At 40.8% G+C, this 23,274-nt stretch overlaps 1 protein-coding gene and 1 long non-coding RNA gene across 3 annotated transcripts in view; one reads left to right on the top strand and one right to left on the bottom strand.

Annotated features, from left to right (window-relative positions):
- Positions 1 to 275: 275 nt before the first annotated feature.
- Positions 276 to 4,961, bottom strand: LOC137072915 (uncharacterized). Its single transcript, XR_010904705.1, has 3 exons — positions 4,822 to 4,961; positions 3,338 to 3,917; positions 276 to 1,111 (listed from the first exon to the last, which is right to left on the bottom strand). It is a non-coding gene; the product is annotated as an uncharacterized lncRNA (long non-coding RNA).
- Positions 4,623 to 23,274, top strand: part of mast1a (microtubule associated serine/threonine kinase 1a) — a 105,867-nt gene continuing 87,215 nt past the window's right edge. The window contains exons 1-2 of one of the 2 annotated variants that reach the window (XM_067440917.1): positions 4,623 to 5,353; positions 20,263 to 20,291. In XM_067440917.1, coding sequence (XP_067297018.1) covers positions 5,303 to 5,353; positions 20,263 to 20,291 — 80 coding nt within the window. In that variant the 5' untranslated portion in view covers positions 4,623 to 5,302. Of the gene's footprint in view, positions 5,354 to 20,259; positions 20,292 to 23,274 lie in introns of both variants that reach the window. The other variant, XM_067440916.1, reaches the window with a different exon arrangement.

Raw genomic sequence — 23,274 nt, 5'->3', positions numbered from 1 at the left:
GAAGTATACCAAGTGAGTTCATAACTCTGTTCTTATATAGAGAGAGCAGCGGTGCTGATATAAAATGTTGTGAAATGCATTATAAATTGACTGGTTCTCAGTGTTTGTGGATTATTTGATATAGTTTCCTGTGTTTGTCTTTTGCTCATGTAATGGTTTCTACAGCAGCAGAGCTTTGATTACAGATTCCTCGCGGGTGAATCTTTTCTTCTATGGCTGAATGCATTGTTTGCCTGTAGCTTTTGAACGTGTGTGTGTGAAAGTGACAGAATATGTGTGAGAAAACCAGTGTGCCATTTAATGTTAAAAGAAACACATGCAAATTAACACACTGAGTCATTTTCAGTTAAGTATTTACATAGTCTGAGCCTGGATGGATGGTTGGATGGATGGATGGGATCCAGTTTCCACTGATCATCCTTGAGATGTTTCTACAACTTGACTGGAAAGGCACACACCTGTCTATATAAGGTCCCACAGTTAAGAGTGCATGTCAGAGCACAAACCAAGCCATACATTTCAAGGAATTGTCTGTAGACAGGATTGTATCGAGGCACAGATCTGGGGAGGGGTACAAAAAAGGTTCTGCAGCATTGAAGGTCCCGATTAGTACAGTGGCCTCCTTTATCCGTAAATGGAAGACGTTTTGAACCACCAGGACTCTTCCTAGAGCTGGCTGCCTGGCCAAACTGAGCAATCAGAGGAGAAGGGCCTTAGTCAGGGAGTAGCTCATCACCTGGCCAATACCATCCCTACGGTGAAGCATGGTGGTGGCAACATCATGCTGTGGGGATGTTTTTCAGCAGCAGGAACTGGGAGACTAGTCAGGATTTAGGGAAAGATGAATGCAGCGATATACAGAGACATCCTTAATGAAAACCTGTTCCAGAGCACTCTGGACCTCAGACTGGAGAAGGTTCACCTTCCAACAGGACAATGACCCTTAGCACACAGCCAAGGTAACAAAGGAGTGGCTACGGGACAACTCTGTGAATGTCCTTGAGTGGTCCAGCCAGAGCCCAGGCTTAAACCCAAATTAACATCTTTGGAGAGACCTAAAAATGGCTGTGCACTGATGCTCCCCATCCAACCTGATGGAGCTTGAGAGGTCCTGCAAAGAGGAATGGGAGAAAAGGTTGAAACATAACAAAACATGGAAAAAGGGAAGTGCTGTGAATACTTTCTGGATGCACTGTAGATAGACATTAGGCGTTATCATTCTTAATGGCGATCATGCACTGTGTGGAACCTTTAATATTCGACTGGGAATTTTTGGTAGGGCTGTGACAAAAAACTGCCACCATCACAGCCCCCATCGGTCCATCTTATTTCGCTTTACAAATTCACTTTGCAAATAAAATGGACCGAAATTTGCCTGTCGAATATTATAGGTTGTATGTTTAAACAGAACTAATATTTTGGAAGTGAAATCTGAGATGTAAAGATGGATTATTGAATTTTTAATAGTGAAAATGTGTGTGAAATGTTTTGAATTGAAATATTCACAGCTTAAATTTACCACCATGTTAAATTTCAGCCCATAAAAATGCAAGCCCTCAAAATACAATGCATTAAAATGCAAGCATGGTAAATGCAATGCACATATTTTTTTCCAAGTAGTGTAATTCAACAAGATTTTTTTGCTTAAAAAATATTTGGCACTATTTTACTTCTATAAAAATGACTGGTCCCCACAACATATAGGATTTACCAGGACCACACATACGTACGTTGGTATACAGTATATTATATCATTATCCAATAAAATAAATGTCACATTTCTTATTTGTTTTAACAAACGGGTCATTTTCTTTCTGCATGACATTATTTTGAATTTGGGGTGAAATATGGCACATGTTTGACGGGGTTTGTGATATTCCCACCGTGATCCAGCAAAGTGGTTGTGTGAAGCACCATAATGGACTTTGCTCAGAGAGAAAGAATAGCAGCTGTTTTTACTCATTTCTATGTGTGACATGTTTCTAGGATACGGCACGTTCTACCATCTAGTTTGACACTGTTGTCTTTGTCAGGTGGACAATCCACCCTCTTAACACTTAAACACTGTTCAAAGGAACATATTGCCAGTCAATGAAAAAATAACAGATTTCATCTAAACTAAACCAGGAACCCATGCCTTAGCTTGGGGGAAGTCTAATATTTCCACTCACACACATGGACACACACAGACACAGTTAATATCTAAAATTACATACATTTTATAATTGATAAAAGATTGTGGATCAGCTGTATTTTAGACAGCTGATCCACACTCTTATCAATCACTCATATATAACTGTATACATAGGGTAGTTTATATAGATTATTTTGCATTATTCTTATGATGTATTTGCCTCATGTTGTATTTGTATTCTCATTGTTGTATATGCTCCTACTGTAAGACTGGAGATCTTATTTTCTTAATTTATAATCTCAAACGCAATATATAGGCTACAGCTCTTTCTTGTAAGATCCTTTGGTAAGGGTCTCCTGATTATTTGGCCACAAGGGAAATATCTTGTCTGTTTTATTTGGACCACATGTGGTTTTGCTGTAAAATATGTATTAATGTTTACTCAAGAGCTGCAGACATTAATGGAATCCCATCACAAAAACTGTCAAGGAGCCAGTGAAGGGATGAATAATTCAGGATGGGATATAACATGTAATGTTCTTGTCCAGTTTTATTTATTCATTTTATTGTAAAATCAGTGCAATATTCAATAGCCGTGCACATGAAATAACTTGGAACTAATGTCAATGGTTTGTGTCATTTATTTAAAATATCTTTTAAATTGTCTTTATCTAGACACAATGTAAACCAGTGATGAGCCAAAACATTATGACATGTCTAATATGCTGTTGGTCCTCCACGTGCTGCCAAAACAGCACCGACCTGCTGAGGCATGGACTCTACAGTACCCCTGAAGGTGACACGTGGTCCCTTGCACTAAGATGTTAGCAGCCGATCCTTCAAATCCTGTAGATTGTGAGGTGGAGCCCACATGGATCGAACCTGTTTGTCCAGGACATCCCACAGATGCTCACTTAGATTGATATTTGGGGAATTTGGAGGCCAGGACAACACTTTGAAGTCTTCATTGTGTTCCTCAAACATATGGCAGGGTGCTTTATCCTGCTGAAAGAGGCCACTTCCACCAGGGAACACCATTGTCATGGTCTGCAACAGTGTTTAGTTTACGTCCACATGAATGGCCAGACCCAGGGTTTCCCAGCAGAATATTTCCCATCACTCTTCCTCTGCCGCCCTGTTGTCGTTCCATATCCTGGTTCCATCACTTCCCCATGGGTAAAAGTAAATGAAAACAGGACTCACCAGACCAGACGACCTTCTTCCACGGCTCCAAGGTCCAGTTCTGGCGCTCATGTGCCCATTGTAGGCGATTCCGATGGTGAACGGGTTATCATAGGCACACTCTAAAAAATTCTGGATAAAAAACAACCAATGTCAAATAAAGACTAACCCAGAAATTGCTTTTTTTTTAACTCAGCAATTGGGTTGTCTAAAGCAAATATTAAACCCAACCGCAGGGTTAAAACAACCCAATTGCTGGGTTAGTCCATATTTGACCCAACATTAGGTTAAAACAACCCAGTATTTTTTTAGAGTGCACTCTGATTGATCTTCAGCTACGCAGCCCCATACAGTGAGTGTAATGCACTGTGTGTTGTGAAAAATTCCTCCCATAACTCCCATCATCATTAAAATGTTGTGTGACTTATGCCACAGTAAACATTCTATTGGCTCGGACCAGACAGGAAAGCCTTTACTGCCCTTGTGCATCGATGAGCCTTGGGTGCCCAACACCCTGTCGCCGGTTTGTGGTTTATCCCTCCTCAGACGACTTGTTTCTCTGTTAATTCTCACCACTGCAGACCTGGAGCAAACCACAAGCCTGTAAAATAAAATAAAAAATAGCTGTTTCATTTTACGTTTAGTCAACTTGTGTGAGGATATTTGAGTTGTCTAAACTTAAAATTAAAGCAGCACAAACACTTACTTTTTAAAAATGAAACAATTCAGTCACCTTGCCATAACAATTTGGCCCTTGTCAAAGTCGCTCAGATCTTTATTGCCCATTTCTCCTGCATCTAACACTTTATTATCGATAAAAGTGATATTCACTTTACCTGTGACATGGTCATGTTATATTTTATACACACACACACACGTCTGGTTTACTATCTTTGTGGGGAGGGGACTCTCCATAGACATAAAGTTTTTTATACTGTTAATTTTGTTAGGCTACGCCTAAACCTACCCATCACAAAAAACTTTCTGCATTTTTACATTCTCAAAAAACTAAATCTGTATGATTTATAAACGTTTCCTCATGGGGACCTCGATTTAGGTCCCCACATAACATGAGTTTATGAGTCTGAGCATTCAGGTAGCTTCAAAAAAACGTACACACACACACGCGTTTGTTTATCCCCTTACACTGCCCCTGTCCCTAAACCTACCTTTGGTGTCTAAATTCCTTCTGCACTGATTTCGCGAGAGTTACTTCTGTTGGCGCCACCTACATGGGTTTGCTTCAGCTCAGATCTCAAAGGGTTAACGTGCTTCTCCTTGAGAGTGAGAGAAGATTCATTACACACGCGCATTCTCCAGGGTAGCACACGGTGTGTGTGTGTGTGTGTATTAGGATCTATCAGCAGAGGCGGTAGCTAGTGCAGATTTCACGTGCACTCATCAGTGTACCACAGGAAGGGATGATTACTGTACTTCATTCAGAAGGAAGCTCACGGCAACAATCAAAGCAGGATGCATTTCACATAAATGATGCCATTACTGACCCAGCTGCCAGCCAGCGAATATGATATGACGGCGATGTCCTGGGGGACAGACCGTGGTCCATTAGTGCTGCTGGATGCCTCGTTAGTGCTCCAGATGTCCAAAAAGGACCTCTCTCCGAAAGGACGCGCTTGGTCGTGCCCGCGCGGACAGAAAAAGTGAAGATCGAGACAACTCAAGATAAATCTTTTACTCGTTTCTGACCTAAAAAAAAATTGGCACTTTGACCCTGGTCGCCGAGACCGGAGTGTTTTAGTCATTAGAAAACGATATCCCGGTTTATTTTTAACAGTTATCTTGTGTACTTTCCATCAGCACTGTGTTTGTTGTTGATGTGTCTCGCGCATCGCTTTGCAACGCCCATCATCTTCTCTGCCCGAGGGAGAAATGCAAGCGAAGAAAAACTTCTGAACATCAGCTGTTGGCGTCTGTCACCACGTGGACTTAGATGTGACCGGTGAAGGGTTTAATCAGACGGTCACGATGAGCGATGCCATGGACGACTCTGGTATTATCCGCCGGCGGAGGATGCAGGTGAGATGTGTTTATTTTTAACGTCCAATATAAAATGTCTCTACCTGAAATCGACGTTCTCACTGAGAAATCACAGCTGTCTGGAACGAATCAGAAACTCCCTCCGTTTGTCAATTATTTGCATAGACAGTAAAAGAAATGGACACAGCGACCCCATTGACGTCTACGGCGAAATAATGAAGTCAACCTAGGAGCACTCACTTCCTGATGGCTGAGCGAACTGCGCAGGCTCAGACTGAGCTTGACGACGTAGATGTGACGTGAGCCTCCTGTCTGACAGCTGTGAGTCTTCTAGTAGATGTGGAAAGCGAAAGCTGAATCACGTTGTTTAAATATTTTCTCCCGTTGCTTTTGGCTCACTATGGGCTTCTACCCATTCTTCCCCCTTGACTTTATCAGACTCGTCTCCAGGACATGTCTCCACGTCCCCCCGACTGTCTCATAGACAGTAAAAGATTGCCTGCGAGCGTCTCCTTAGGTCTATACGGTAATTTCTCTACTGCGCGACAGGGTCGCGTTGGTTATGACGCAATCGTTAGCCTATTTTTACAAAAACAGCTTCTGCGGGGCGATAGTGTAAGATACAAGGTAATGGAGCCTTTTATACATTGTCGTGTTTCTTTAGAAATATACAATGGACAAATGGAGTCTTTAAACGCCTCTGATGTAAAGTTATTCACTGTCAAAGTGACTCAAAAATGAATGGGAGTCAATGGGATGCTAACAGCAGGTGATGGCTTGGTTAGCAATGGCAGCCCCTAGGGGTGGAACGCTTTCCGAGCGCTAGATTACCCCCTTGATTATTTGTCGTGTTCAGGACATCGGGTTGGCTGCTGTGTAGGAAGGCGGGATTCTGGATAGGGCGAGTCATTTTAATTAGCAAAATGGCAGAAGTTAGCAAAACGTCTTTTCTAGTGCCATATGAACGGGGAGCTTTCAGTCTCTAAAAAAGATCTCAAAGGGTTAGTTCACCCGTTCATCTTCGAAGACAAATGATGATGAGAGATTTATGTCCCTTCAATGACAGCTATGCAACTACCACTTTGATGCTTTAAAAAGTTCATAAAGAGATTGTAAGACTAATCTATATGAATTGAGTGGTATTTAATTATCTGAAGAGAAACAATCGCTTTATATGATGAACAGATTGAATTTAAGCTTTTATTCACATATAAACATTTATCAGAAAACATAAACAGAATCTCAACCGAACTGACTTGAAGCATTAGAATGAACCTCATTGGTTCTTGCTAAAGCTCAAACGTGCTGCGTAACATGAGAATGAACCTCATTGGTTCTTGCTGAAGCTCAAACGTGCTGCGTAACATGAGAATGAACCTCATTGGTTCTTGCTGAAGCTCAAACGTGGTGCGTAACACGAGAATGAACCTCATTGGTTCTTGCTGAAGCTCAAACGTGCTGCGTATCACAAGAATGAACCTCATTGGTTCTTGCTGAAGCTCAAACGTGCTGCGTATCACAAGAATGAACCTCATTGGTTGTTGCTGAAGCTCAAACGTGCTGCGTAACTCAAGAATGAACCTCATTGGTTCTTACTGAAGCTCAACCGTGCTGCGTAACACAAGAATGAACCTCATTGGTTCTTAATGAAGCTCAAACGTGCTGCGTAACACAAGAATGAACCTCATTGGTTCTTAATGAAGCTCAAACGTGCTGCGTAACACAAGAATGAACCTCATTGGTTCTTACTGAAGCTCAAACGTGCTGCGTAACATGAGAATGAACCTTATTGGTTCTTACTGAAGCTCAAACGTGCTGCGTAACATGAGAATTAACCTCATTGGTTCTTGCTGAAGCTCAAACGTGCTGCGTAACACAAGAATGAACCTCATTGGTTCTTACTGAAGCTCAAACGTGCTGCGTAACATGAGAATGAACCTCATTGGTTCTTACTGAAGTTCAAACGTGCTGCGTAACACAAGAATGAACCTCATTGGTTCTTACTGAAGCTCAAACATGCTGCGTAACATGAGAATGAACCTCATTGGTTCTTGCTGAAGCTCAAACGTGCTGCGTAACACGAGAATGAACCTCATTGGTTCTTGCTGAAGCTCAAACGTGCTGCGTAACACGAGAATGAACCTCATTGGTTCTTGCTGAAGCTCAAACGTGATGCGTAACACAAGAATGAACCTCATTGGTTCTTGCTGAAGCTCAAACTTGATGCGTAACACGAGAATGAACCTCATTGGTTCTTGCTGAAGCTCAAACGTGCTGCGTAACACGAGAATGAACCTCATTGGTTCTTACTGAAGATTAAACGTGCTGCGTAACACGAGAATGAACCTCATTGGTTCTTGCTGAAGCTCAAACGTGCTGCGTAACACGAGAATGAACCTCATTGGTTCTTACTGAAGATTAAACGTGCTGCGTAACACGAGAATGAACCTCATTGGTTCTTGCTGAAGCTCAAACGTGCTGCGTAACACGAGAATGAACCTCATTGGTTCTTACTGAAGCTCAAACGTGCTGCGTAACACAAGAATGAACCTCATTGGTTCTTACTGAAGCTCAAACGTGCTGCGTAACACGAGAATGAACCTCATTGGTTCTTAATGAAGCTCAAACGTGCTGCGTAACACAAGAATGAACCTCATTGGTTCTTACTGAAGCTCAAACGTGCTGCGTAACATGAGAATGAACCTCATTGGTTCTTAATGAAGCTCAAACGTGCTGCGTAACACAAGAATGAACCTCATTGGTTCTTACTGAAGCTCAAATGTGCTGCGTAACACAAGAATGAACCTCATTGGTTCTTACTGAAGCTCAAATGTGCTGCGTAACATGAGAATGAACCTCATTGGTTCTTACTGAAGCTCAAACGTGCTGCGTAACACGAGAATGAACCTCATTGGTTCTTGCTGAAGCTCAAACGTGCTGCGTAACACAAGAATGAACCTCATTGGTTCTTACTGAAGCTCAAACGTGCTGCATAACACGAGAATGAACCTCATTGGTTCTTACTGAAGCTCAAACGTGCTGCGTAACACGAGAATGAACCTCATTGGTTCTTGCTGAAGCTCAAATGTGCTGCGTAACATGAGAATGAACCTCATTGGTTCTTACTGAAGCTCAAACGTGCTGCATAACACGAGAATTAACCTCATTGGTTCTTACTGAAGCTCAAACGTGCTGCGTAACACAAGAATGAACCTCATTGGGTTTTGCTGAAGCTCAAATGTGCTGCGTAACATGAGAATGAACCTCATTGGTTCTTACTGAAGCTCAAACGTGCTGCGTAACACGAGAATGAACCTCATTGGTTCTTGCTGAAGCTCAAATGTGCTGCGTAACATGAGAATGAACCTCATTGGTTCTTACTGAAGCTCAAACGTGCTGCGTAACATGAGAATGAACCTTATTGGTTCTTACTGAAGTTCAAATGTGCTGCGTAACACAAGAATGAACCTCATTGGTTCTTGCTGAAGCTCAAACGTGCTGCGTAACATGAGAATGAACCTCATTGGTTCTTGCTGAAGCTCAAACGTGCTGCGTAACATGAGAATGAACCTCATTGGTTCTTGCTGAAGCTCAAACGTGCTGCGTAACACAAGAATGAACCTCATTGGTTCTTGCTGAAGCTCAAACGTGCTGCGTAACATGAGAATGAACCTCATTGGTTCTTACTGAAGCTCAAACGTGCTGCGTAACACAAGAATGAACCTCATTGGTTCTTACTGAAGCTCAAACGTGCTGCGTAACATGAGAATGAACCTTATTGGTTCTTACTGAAGTTCAAATGTGCTGCGTAACACAAGAATGAACCTCATTGGTTCTTACTGAAGCTCAAACATGCTGCGTAACACAAGAATGAACCTCATTGGTTCTTACTGAAGCTCAAACGTGCTGCGTAACATGAGAATGAACCTCATTGGTTCTTGCTGAAGCTCAAACGTGCTGCGTAACATGAGAATGAACCTCATTGGTTCTCGCTGAAGCTCAAACGTGCTGCGTAACACGAGAATGAACCTCATTGGTTCTTACTGAAGCTCAAATGTGCTGCGTAACACGAGAATGAACCTCATTGGTTCTTGCGGAAGCTCAAACGTGCTGCGTAACACAAGAATGAACCTCATTGGTTCTTGCTGAAGCTCAAACGTGCTGCGTAACACAAGAATGAACCTCATTGGTTCTTGCGGAAGCTCAAACGTGCTGCGTAACACGAGAATGAACCTCATTGGTTCTTGCGGAAGCTCAAACGTGCTGCGTAACACAAGAATGAACCTCATTGGTTCTTGCTGAAGCTCAAACGTGCTGCGTAACACGAGAATGAACCTCATTGGTTCTTGCTGAAGCTCAAACGTGCTGCGTAACACAAGAATGAACCTCATTGGTTCTTGCGGAAGCTCAAACGTGCTGCGTAACACGAGAATGAACCTCATTGGTTCTTGCGGAAGCTCAAACGTGCTGCGTAACACGAGAATGAACCTCATTGGTTCTTGCTGAAGCTCAAACGTGCTGCGTAACACAAGAATGAACCTCATTGGTTCTCGCTGAAGCTCAAACGAGAATGAACAGTGTTACGCAGCACGTTAGAGCTTCGGCAAGAACCAAAAAGATCTTAATTTGTGTTCCGAAGATTAACGAAAGTTTTGCAGGTTCGGAACAACATGAGTGTGAGACAATTTTCATTGTTTGTTGAACTATCCCTTTGAAAGTATCATATATTTGGTCCATATGAGCTATATTCCAAGGATATGTGTGACTTTCAAATAACCAAAAATACCAGAATGCATTTTCAAGACCAGGGACAGTGTGAATGCTAACTGAAGTAGGTTGTTTAAGTATGTTTTTAGTTTTTTACATGGTTCACACTTTGATGCACATAAAGATGGCTAAGTTTGTTCATTGTGAACTTTGGTGTTACATTTCCCTGAACTCTGATTTTAATAAAATAAATTGGCTGGTAAAATTCTGGCATTCACTGGCCACGGTGACTTCTAATGTAGTTTTCACAGTGTGATTTATTAACACTTAAACACTTTACTTAACACTAATACTTTGCCCAAAAGAATGTAAATGTGAAGTGTTATCTAACCCGTAACAGGATTAGATTTGTTTTCATTGTCAGTTACTCACTGGGTTCCAGTGTACTCACAGGAGTTCATATTTGCTCTGTGGTTTGGGAGTTATTGTTTTCATGTCTCCGGTTCTTGCCCAGAGCAACATAAAATGGAAAGAAAAACATAAAAGAGGTTTTGAGCTGTCGTATTATTGTTGGTACAGCACGGAAACCATCTGCTGTTATATGAAGTCAAAACAAAATGTGTGCGTATTACTTTCACTTCCCCTCTTTCACTGCTGAAAATAAACAAGCCGTTTTCAAGCTCCAGCTGATCTGGCTTTCAGAGCGCCGCTGCACTCCACCCCAGACACTTAGACATTTCACACAAAGGTCACCACTTTTCAGCTCCTTAACTGGAAAATAAGAGAATTCAGTGTTTATACTTTAGCCTAAAGTGCCTGACATCAGTATTAGCTGCTCCCATTGACAGTTACTTTAGCAGCTTTTTCATTATAAGCCAAAGCACTATAATACATTTCAACGCAACATGCCTACTCTCGTCATTGTTACTTGTAAAATTTTGTAATTTCAATGAGAAATAAATCATTTCTTGATTTTTTTTTTTTGCGTTAAAGCAGCACTAGGTAACTTTTCAACCTTCATAATATATTTTTTAAGACTCTTGTGATGATAAATCGACTTACAATAGGTTGAATGACACGTCTGCCATAGCCTGATGGGGTCTGTATCGTTTTTAATCGTACTTTTAAACTTCGGGTTTCGGGTAGTAACCCGAAAACAAAAAGAACTACAAAATTCGACTGCTTTACGGCATATACGTCACTTCCACCAACACCCACACTTCCTTACATTCGGACGTGCGAGCCCAACTTTGTTCGTCGGATAATATAGTCATGTCCGAAGCAGCAGAGACAAAGCAGAAAGAAAAGGTTTTGTTGGAGGAAAGCAAAAAGAGGAAACGAAAAAGTGATGGGATTAAAGGCAGGACGAGGATCAACATGTGACCAGCGTTTGCAGGAGACACACCCCATTTCTGCCAAAATTCCATCTGGATGCATGAGATGCGAAGATGGGAATGGCTTTCAGCCTGAAAAGCATTATGGGTGATTAAATGTAGACCACAAATTAGTGGTTGCTTTCAGGGATGCCAGGGAGTTTTGACTTTGTTTTAGGGAGCACTTTTGAGAAATCTGTCCACTTGGGAACTGACCTCTCAGGAATTATAAGAAGGAAGCTTAACGATTGAATTGAATTTTATTGTGTGAAGGTGCATCAAAGCGATGTTAAACCCACAGTCAGTTAGTATACTGAATGGATCAGTGTGTGTGTGTGTGTGTGTGTGTGTGTGTGTGTGTGTGTGTGTGTGTGTATACAGAATGCATAGATTTCACTAGCGACCACTTTGATTCTTATAAATGCTTACCGAGGCATAGGCTTACAGGAAATGCTTACAGAGACACATACACACTCCTCCTCCACACAGATTCAAGTCCATGCCATCAGGGTATCAGAGCCCCCTGCACTGGATAGGGAGGGTCTGATTTTCTTGGGACAGACACAATCTGCTTTTTTAAGCACCATTAGGCAGTTAATGGAAGCCTAACAGCTTATGGCCTTGGAGAATAAATAGAAGAGTATGTTTATGTAAAGAGGCAATAGGTAATATAACAAAAAAAAAAAATCTTTCAGCCTTTTAATAATATTCAATGTATCTCAATATATTGTGGTGTTTATGTAAATGAAAAAGTATAATATAGTGATTCAAATAATTCATGCATATTTTGATACTGTTTTGTCACAAAATGAGAAAAATACAATAATAAAATATAATTATTCTTTTATATGTGCTAATTTAACAAAACGGTAAAAACAGCAATACCTATACTCTAAAGTTTGGTGTTGGTTATTTTTCTGCTCACCAAAGCTGCATTTATTTAATTAAAAATACAGTAAAAAAGTAATATTTAATATAAAAAATATGTGGTGTTTTTAATCTGCTATAAGACAAACCATGTGCAAATTCATGAGTCAACACCATTGCTGAGTATTTTCTCCTTAAAACTGCAGTGAACCCAAGACAAAAACTCATATTAAGTCTCAAAAACAAGGTTTGAAATGGCTGAATAGCATATCACCATTACTATGATCTGACACAGGAGCTTCTCAAGAAAAGCCATGCCTTTATATTTTTCTGTTGACATAAAAAATGTAAACATTTAGCAATATAGCCGGTGAATTATAGCCTAAGAAGCCAGACCCACATCAAGATGTTTGGTCTGGAAACTCACCATAGACAATCTCATTGCGGTGCGGGATAAACGGTTGTCTTTCAAACTCCGTCTGCACGCGATAGGATAGCGCTACAACCAACCAGAGCAACGAAGGTGAAACAGAGCTCGCTGACTGATTAAACATTCGCCGTATCCGGTCGGCTAAACTCCGAACACATCTTCCCTTTTTAAGAATGACTTCAGTGCCGCTCTTTGTTCTTTTCTCAGAGAAAAGCTTAACTCCAAGTCTTCCAGAGTTGCGAGCTGATTCGAAAGACCGCCGCCGTTCGCCAGTTTCTGTGTTAACTAGAAGCACGCAAACGCAACTCGGCCGTCGTCATTATGGCCCCGCCCGCCGACTCTATACATGATGTGATTGGGCCGTCCAGATTTTGAGGAACACAGCTCAGAATGGTATTGAGAGTGCCTAGACGACACTTGCGGGCAAATTAAATTTGCTGCTGCTAGGCTGCGTCTAGATTTCTAGGCTAGGTGAATTATGGGCGGCAGTGGCTCAGTGGTTCATGTAGGTTGTCTACAAACTGAAAGGTTGGTGGTTCGATCCCCGGTTCCACCTGACCAAGTGTCGAGGTGTCCTTGAGCAAGACACCTAACCCCAGCTGCTCCCGACGAGCTGGATGGCGCCTTACATGGCTGACATCGCCGTCGGTGTATGAATGGGTGAATGTGAGGCAAGATGTAAAGCGCTTTGGATGGCCATAGGGTCTGTTAAAAAAGCGCTATATATAAATGCAGTCCATTTATGTATAAGATGTATATTACGATGTTATGATTAACTTTTCTCCACTGACATTCTATAATGTTTAAAGGATATTGATTTTTACAAGGCAGACTGAGATGGCGAACGGGAACATGGTTTGTGTAACATTAGCAACACATCATTCGCTGTTTGATAATGCAAAAGGTTAATCATATTAAAGGGGGGGGGGGGTGAAACACTCAGTTTCAGTCAATCTCATGTCAATCTTGAGTATCTATAGAGTAGTATTGCATCCTTCATATCTCCGAAAAGTCTTTAGTTTTATTATATTTATAAAAGAAATATGGGCTGTACCGAGTCTTTCCGGAAAAAAACGAGCACCTGGTGGCGTATCGAGTGGGCGGAGCTAAAGAATGACGAGCGCACACAAAGCGGTGACGTCCTCAAGCGGGGAGAAACCCATGGCTATCAATCTCAGCTAATAGATATATGATCCAGAATCATTGAGAGGCTGAAATAAATTGAACAGGAGAAACAGCAACAGCAGGACGTCCGTCTCTGTGGTATGGACTGTATTTAGTGGCCTGTCAACATTTGTGTGTCTTTACTCGCAGTTTATGAGGACATGATTCGGTTTATGGACTATTGTATGCGACTAAACCTTTGCAGTAGCAAGCAAAGCGGTTTTGCACGTCAGACTAGTGTAACGTTATACAGAGAACAGCAATGGAGTAACATTAGCGCATTTGAATGACGAAGAACGCGATCGTGTCGTTTACTGATGTTTACTCACGCGACGATAGCCAACAGCAGAGACATTTGAAGCAGTTTTACTCACCGGCTGCTTCCAAAGCAGGACCGAAACAGCATTCCACCCCTCCTTTAATTACCATTATGTGTCTGACATTGAAAAGAGCGATACCTTTGTGAAGAGTGTTAAGGGATAAAAAGTTACTAATTATAACGCTTTTATTTTTATGGTTATTTAAACAGCGAATAAATTATATACAGAAGTGAAAGAGCCATGTTGTCTATGAAGAGAGAATTTGCGAGAATGCAACGCCGGCGTTTCGGCGATGACTAACTTGATTCTGATTGGCCGCTGCATTCCTAAGCATAACAGAATCGCGTGTGATTGGTTATAATGTGCAACACTGTAAAAACCGTGTAAAGAAATACAGTGCAGAGCAGATTTATTTTTAATGCCAGATTTAGTTTAATTGCAGGGGCATTTTTGTCCAATTTGGTGGAATTTTTGCCCCAAGACCCTGTTAACCCCAGAGGAAGGCTAAGCCTCACCCAGCCTTACACACACACACGCTGGCTGCTTAAAGATTGAATGCTGGATGATTCAGTAAATACTCACTGGTGTATATTTGTGGAGTAATTTCAGCCTGTCTGTTGAATCTCTCTTGCTGCCCTATGATTGACAGCCTGGTCTGGCAGTGTGGCGACTGCGTTATTACCCTCATTCCTCTTTTTCATCCCTCATTTTATCTCCTGTTAGAACGAGGGGGCTTTCTCTCCTCTGGGCGTTGAGCCCAGTCTGTTTCATTAGTCTCAGCTGTAAGCTCACTGTTATCCATCACCGGTCTGGAAGACTTAATGAGCCCAGTGTTTGTCAATATCGTCTTTTGCCATTATGTCAAGTGCATGCTATGGATAAGCTACTTTCTGCGTCTTATATTGTTTCAGTTTGTGGCCACTCCATTGGGAATGAGTGGAAAGTAGAAGCAGGCTTGAGAAGGTGGCTATATCCCAATTTACATACTTACAAGTACGTACTTGAGTGTGTGTGATACAGCAGTGTTGGGATATGCTGTCACGTCATAAAATCTTTGACCTAAACATCCAAACAAAGTGCAAAAACAATGTTCTAATGAATAAATTAAGAAATGCCAGGAACAGAACAGCAGAGAATCACTTTGCTTTCTTCCCTCATAGAGTTCAAAGTGGAGAACGGAAACTATGAAAATGTAAATGAAGTGCTGCGCTAGAGAAAATAACAGCTTCTTTTTCCTGCTCTCTTGCTCCCTGTAGAGTGCAGGCAGTCGAGAAGCAGAAAGACTCACTCGAAGGATCTGAGATGAAGCACAGTCTCGGAGTGGCAATCTTTTTGAGTGATTTTCCTTGTTTTTAGCTCATAAGCTCAGGGTTTTCAGCAAACCTCGAACCCTAAGTACAGTATTAACCCTCTGGTGTTCCTCATTTAGGGTTCATACTTGTGATGACCAGATAAGTGCTATCTTCTCTGATTTTTTTCTAAGACCATTTATCATTTACATTTAGCTATGAAAGTCAAGTTTTGTACCATTCCAATAAAGTGAAAAAATCGAAACTTTGACTTGGGCCGGTAAGAAACCCCCTTGAACACCCTATAGCAACTGCATAGCAATGCTGTGGTCACCACCCTCAACTTCCTATTGAGTTTTGCACAGCAACATCTCACATTTCCTTCAGAAAATGTAATAATCTAGTTAAAATGAAAATAGAAACCGTTTTAAATAATACATCCATCCACAGAGTCCTTCAAAGAGTTCAGTCTTTTTTTCTAATGAATTGATCTGCTCTCTAATGCTGTTGGTTTCCCCCTTATTTATCAACTGCGGTATCCTCTCTGTTTCCTCTGGCTCTTCACTCATGTTTTTTTCCACTGCTTCAGTTGGCATGTCTGTCCGTCCATCCATCCATCCATCCATCCATCCATCCATCCATCCATCCATCCATCCATCCATCCATCCATCCATCCATCCATCCATCCATCCATCCATCCATCAATCCATCCATCGGCTGCTGACTAGCTGTAATACTAAACCCTCATCCGGGTCATTTTGACCCGAAATGAATTCCTGAAGAAAAAAAAAGTTCATTCATCAGACTGGTCCAAGACCTTAGGACTTTTGTAGCACTTGAACCACGAATACACACAAATTTACTGGATTCGAGGAGTGTGTTTGAATTTAAGAAAAGTGACAAACCAGTCACTCGTGGGTTCATTTGACCCCCTTAGGAATAAATGGAATGCGAGGAATGCTTCAGTATTCACAGAACAACCTAACAAATGCTCAAAATTAAAACTAAACTTTACCAAAAACAGATACATGTGTATCTAAATGCATACTGAAGAGATAAACTCAAGAACTGACTTTCGGACCCAGAAGAACAGCTAATTTGCTCCATATAGATCTATAGGGCCATCTAGGGGCAAGAGTCATGAAATATCATGTTATATATATATATTTTTTTTTTCCCCACGAGAGGTCAGCAGAGACACCAATATGAGATATTCTGAGCTGAAGTAACAGGGTTAACAATTAACAGCTATTTTTAATTTAAGTTGAACGAATGTGTTTACATTATATTATTTATTCAACAAATCTAGTAATTAAAATATATATGTAAATAATTTATTATTATAAAAAATAACTCAGAAAAATGCATTAAAAATACAAAAATTAAAGGATATAAGCTTTTTGGTAAAAAAAAAAAAATAGCTTATATCTTTGGGGGGTGGTATATATTTTACTTATACCCCTTATGAAATAGCTTTAAAAAAATAGAATAAAATAAATGAATAAGTAAATAAATATATTTTTTTAATAAAATTAGATAACATTGGGGCTTCGGGTCATTTTGACCCATGAAGGACTGATTTGTTACAGAGTGCGAGGGACGGATGAGGTTTAAGACTAAAAGGGGTGGTTCCGTGTTTTTTCCTAGGCTTGGTTGTGTTTATGGGGCATAGTATAACATTTTTCAGCTGCGTATTTTTCTTATATTTGACCTTTATTCCACACCGCTGTCTCCACTGTGCTTTGAACGGCTCGTTTGCTTCCTGCTTCTATGAAGCCCATCCCTCTGAAAAACACAATGGTCTTAGATTGGCCAAATAAAGTTTCCTGTATTTTTATTGGCTGAAGTGCCAAGCACAGGTTTCCCCTCACAATTATGGGCCGAAGTCACATCTGCGGAGACTAGTGAAGGTTTATGATGTCACCAACCCAGGAAGAAGCTCGTTGTAGTCCAAACCGGCCGTTTTTGTAGGCAATAAACTGCCGTAACTTTAAAATACAAGGGGCCCTATCTTGCACCCAGCGCAATTGACTTTGTACACCGACGCATGTGTCATTCCTATTTTGCACCTGCGCAAAGTGCGCTTTTCCCTCCACAGAAGCACGTCGCTAAACTAGTGAATGAACTTGCGCTCCCTGGGCGGTTCAGCGCAAAAAAGGAGGCGTGTTCCGGCGCAAACAATCCCTGGTGCTATTTTGCTGTTCCATTAAAACCGCGTTGCGCGTTGTTCATTATGCTATTTTAAGGGCGCATGGGTGTCCATAATGTATAGCGTGCACAACGCGCATACACTTTGCTCATGAAATCTACACAGATGCAACAGTTATTTTTGCAAATCATAAATTGTTACACTAAAAAAAAAATATTAACACATTGTGGTGTGCCACGAAGATGTGAAAAAATAGGCATAAATCTAGCTTACAAATTATTCAGGCTTATTGTAGTAATTAAAGGTCAGACCTGTTTGCCCAATAGTGGCAAGACATATATACGTATATAAGGACATCTGGCAAATTGGTTTGTCCGTCAAGAACCAGGAAAAAAAATCGACTGAAAAAATAAAAAACTGTTTTACCGACGCCTGTTTAACCGACGCTATTTTGGGTGGGTTTCTCCCATCCCCATAGGCTACAACACAACTTCTCTGTCTTTCACTCCCTTACGAAAGGAAAATATATTTACCAATATATTACTTGAAATATAATTTAATATATTGTAAATATATGGAATAATATATTGATGGTATTATAAAATATATATTCATGTAATATATTGCAAAATATACAAATGATTGCCGCTTTCAATATATTGCAATATATTGAAAGATATAAATATTAATTCCCATATATGTTAATATATTTCCTAATGTATTGCATGAAATTTTCCAATATACTGCATAGGGCTGTAACGATACACCAAACCCACGATTCGGTTCGTATCACGATTTTTGACCCACGGTACGATACAAACCTCGATATGGGGGGGACAAAACAGTTTTATTCTGTACAGTATTCTGTAGCCTATTTTGCCGTCAATACCATATATCTGTATGGTCAATAGGCTACTGCCGACGTTTTCTTTGCGGTACCAATAGGCAATATATATTTAACATGAAGTATAGGGCCTCCTGTACATCAATACCAACAGAAGCGCCGCGTCAGACACGCTTCTGGTGTGCAAAGAAAGAGAAAACGCCACGCAGCCGCCCCGCGGATGACACGGAACAGAAACGCCACGCTCACACCACGTTGCCAGCCGGTTGGGGAAGCTTCTTGAAACACTTACGGCAAATTGTGTGGGTCTTGTCAACTACATGATTGCCATCCTTGTTCTCCACCGGGTAGCTGAAATGTTGCCATAATGCTGACTTAAAAGTTGGACCTGGACAGGAAGGATAATTCTGGGAGTTGGAAGGGGTGTGTCGCGATTCTGCCTTCTCACATCGCGATACAGGTTCGTGGACCTGCGTATTGCGATTTCGATTTCATATCGCATATCGTTACAGCCCTAATACTGCAATATATTTTTGTTTCGTAAGGGCTGCTCTTACTAGAACATCAGTCTCCTCGGCTGTGAACCGCTCCTGGCGTGCGCCTGGTAAATACGCCATAATAATAGCAATCCCATAATGGAACTTGCGCACCTGCTTTTAAAGGGAATGTTGGATGACGATCTGATTGGTTTATTCACGTTACGCCCAAACCACACCTATGAATAATGAAGCTACTTCAGACCAACCCATTTTAGATTTGCGCCGGGCACAAGAGCCATTTATCCCGCTGGGAAAATAGCAACAGCGCCGAGACCCGCCCACAAAGTTACTTGCGCTTCGCGCTTTGACACTTGCGTTTCAGATCGTTAAAATAGGGCCCAATATCTCCGTTTGCATTGAACTTTCAGCGCTGTAACTTTGCAGATACTGTTTATGCTCAAGCAGCAACATTACACACTCACTAAAGTTAAAAAAGCGAAATCGCATGCAACCACCCCTTTAAGATTCTTCTTGTTTGTCCTTAAGGTTTTTTTTGTTTGTTTTTTTACCACTCAAGATTCAGCAATGTAAAGATGAATTGTATTTTTTATAGGTTATTGTTGGTAAATATATTAAACAATTTGTAACATGCTGGTTTTAAATTCAAAAATTAAAGTCTCTACAGCACACACACATACACACACATCGGCCACAGACTATTTGTCCACTTAATCCTCCATTAGTTGCTCAGTGGCGCCAGTCATGCTGGCAGGGAAGCCCTTGTCACACACAATGTCATCAAAGTGAGTCACAGTGGGTGAAGTCATTTCCCTCCGACAGAAGCCCTTAGTGTACCGTCACGTGTACCAGCATGGCCTCTTTCCTGCTATCCAACATGTACCTCTCTCTCTCTCTCTCTCTCTCTCTCTCTCTCTCTCTCTCTCTCTCTCTCTCTCTCTCTCTCTCTCTCTCTCTCTCTCTCTCTCTCTCTCTCTCTCTCTCTCTCTCTCTCTCTCTCTCTCTCTCTCTCTCTCTCTCTCTCTCTCTCTCTCTCTCTCTCTCTCTCTCGTGACCTTGTTTGTGTAATTGGCCAGTTTAATGTTTGGGGATTGTTCTCCCCTAAGTGCTGTCCTCCCTCTCAGAGATCTGAAGAGCATTATAGGTCATAATGAATGTCAGCCTGGCATAAGATTATTCCAGTTTGTTTCATCAAGATATTTATGTCCTAAAGCAAACTATGTATTGAGCAGTTATTGGTAGTATCATTTTACAGAGGGTAATATAATCACTCAGGTCTATCATGTCTCTCTCTCTCTTTTCCAGAAGGATCTTCCCTTGCCCAGGAAGAGCAGTGGGTGAGTGTAGCAAATCTGCTTTACTTGATTTGATTCTGCATTTACTTGTTTCAAATGTTGTCTGTGGACTTATTTTTTGGCTGGACCTAACATAATGTACTGAGTAAAAGCACTTTCCCCAAACCCAATCCAAAAACAAACAACCCCAAATAGTGTCTATTTTTCACTACATCTGTCAACATTGAAATTACTTTATGTGCTGAATGAAAGATTGACAGACAAAGTTGGAAACCTAAGACTGGTCTTGCATCACTGAAGGTGGTATTATGTTGAAAACGCAGTGATAATTGTGAACTCTCCCAAAATTTACATATTTGTATGACTTTATAACAGATAATGCACAGTCACAGTAATATCAAGCTTCACTAGTGTGGCAGCACAGAATATAATAGTTAAATAGTGCAGTAGTAATACTGTAATGCAGGAATGCAGTAATACTGAACTAGTGAAGTAATGCTAGAGTGGGACACAATGCAGTGCAGGAATGCAGTAATACTTTAGTGCAGCAATGCAGAAAAGCAACAATACACCAGTGTAGTAATGCAATGAGGAATGCAGTGATACATCAATGCAGCAATGCAAGATTGCAGGGATACTCTAGTGCACCAATGCAGGAACACAGCATTACATCAGTGTAGAACAATACACTAGTGCAGTAATGCAACAATACACTAGTGCAGTAATGCAACAATACACTAGTGCAGTAATCCAACAATACACTAGTGCAGAAATGCAACAATACACTAGTGCAGAAATGCAACAATACACTAGTGCAGTAATGCAACAATACACTAGTGCAGTAATCCAACAATACACTAGTGCTTTAATGCAACAATACACTAGTGCAGTAATCCAACAATACACTAGTGCTTTAATGCAACAATACACTAGTGCAGTAATCCAACAATACACTAGTGCAGAAATGCAACAATACACTAGTGCAGTAATGCAACAATACACTAGTGCAGAAATGCAACAATACACTAGTGCAGAAACGCGACAATGCACTAGTGCAGAAACGCGACAATACACTAGTGCAGAAACGCAACAATACACTAGTGCAGTAATGCAACAATACACTAGTGCAGAAATGCAACAATACACTAGTGCAGTAATGCAACAATGCACAGTAATGCAACAATACACTAGTGCAGAAATGCAACAATACACTAGTGCAGTAATGCAACAATACACTAGTGCAGAAATGCAACAATACACTAGTGCAGAAATGCAACAATACACTAGTGCAGTAATGCAACAATACACTAGTGCAGAAACGCAACAATACACTAGTGCAGAAATGCAACAATACACTAGTGCAGAAATGCAACAATACACTAGTGCAGAGATGCAACAATACACTAGTGCAGAAATGCAACAATAGACTAGTGCAGAGATGCAACAATACACTAGTGCAGTAATGCAACAATACACTAGTGCAGAGATGCAACAATACACTAGTGGAGTAATGCAACAATACACTAGTGCAGAAACGCAACAATACACTAGTGCAGAAACGCAACAATACACTAGTGCAGAAATGCAACAAGACACTAGTGCAGAAATGCAACAATACACTAGTGCAGAAATGCAACAATACACTAGTGCAGAAACGCAACAATATACTAGTGCAGAAACACAACAATACACTAGTGACGTAATGCAACAATACACTAGTGCAGAAAAGCAAAACAATACACTAGTGCAGAAATGCAACAATACACTAGTGCAGAAATGCAACAAGACACTAGTGCAGAAATGCAACAAGACACTAGTGCAGAAATGCAACAATACACTAGTGCAGAAATGCAACAATACACTAGTGCAGAAATGCAACAATACACTAGTGCAGAAATGCAACAATACACTAGTGCAGAAACGCAACAATACACTAGTGCAGAAACGCAACAATACACTAGTGCAGTAATGCAACAATACACTAGTGCAGAAATGCAACAATACACTAGTGCAGAAATGCAACAATACATTACTATAGTCTATTGTTGCATTACTGCACTAGTCTATTGTTGCATTTCTGCACTAGTGTATTGTTGCATTACTGCACTAGTGTATTGTTGCATTACTGCACTAGTGTATTGTTGCATTTCTGCACTAGTGTATTGTTGCATTTCTGCACTAGTGTATTGTTGCATTTCTGCACTAGTGTATTGTTGCATTTCTGCACTAGTGTATTGTTGCGTTTCTGCACTAGTGTATTGTTGCGTTTCTGCACTAGTGTATTGTTGCATCTCTGCACTAGTGTATTGTTGCATTTCTGCACTAGTGTATTGTTGCACTACTGCACTAGTGTATTGTTGCACTACTGCACTAGTGTATTGTTGCATTACTGCACTAGTCTATTGTTGCATTTCTGCACTAGTGTATTGTTGCATTACTGCACAAGTGTATTGTTGCATTACTGTACTAGTGTATTGTTGCATTTCTGGACTAGTGTTTTGTTGCATTACTGCACTAGTCTATTGTTGCATTTCTGTATTGTATTGTATTGTGCAGTAATGCAACAAAACACTAGTGCAGAAATGCAACAATACACTAGTGCAGTAATGCAACAATACACTAGTGCAGAAATGCAACAATACACTAGTGCAGTAATGCAACAAAACACTAGTGCAGTAATGCAACAATACACTAGTGCAGTAATGCAACAATACACTAGTGTATAAATGCAACAATACACTAGTGCAGAAATGCAACGATACACTAGTGCAGAAATGCAACAATACACTAGTGCAGAAATGCAACAATACACTAGTGCAGTAATGCAACAAAACACTAGTGCAGTAATGCAACAATACACTAGTGCAGTAATGCAACAGTACACTAGTGCAGAAATGCAACAATACACTAGTGCAGTAATGCAACAATACACTAGTGTAGAAATGCAACAATACACTAGTGCAGAAATGCAACAATACACTAGTGCAGTAATGCAACAATACACTAGTGCAGAAATGCAACAATA

The sequence above is a fragment of the Pseudorasbora parva genome, chromosome 4 (genome assembly GCF_024679245.1).
Source record: "Pseudorasbora parva isolate DD20220531a chromosome 4, ASM2467924v1, whole genome shotgun sequence".
In the NCBI taxonomy this organism is placed as follows: Eukaryota; Metazoa; Chordata; class Actinopteri; order Cypriniformes; family Gobionidae; genus Pseudorasbora; species Pseudorasbora parva.
This window is presented reverse-complemented; position numbering and strand designations above follow the sequence as displayed.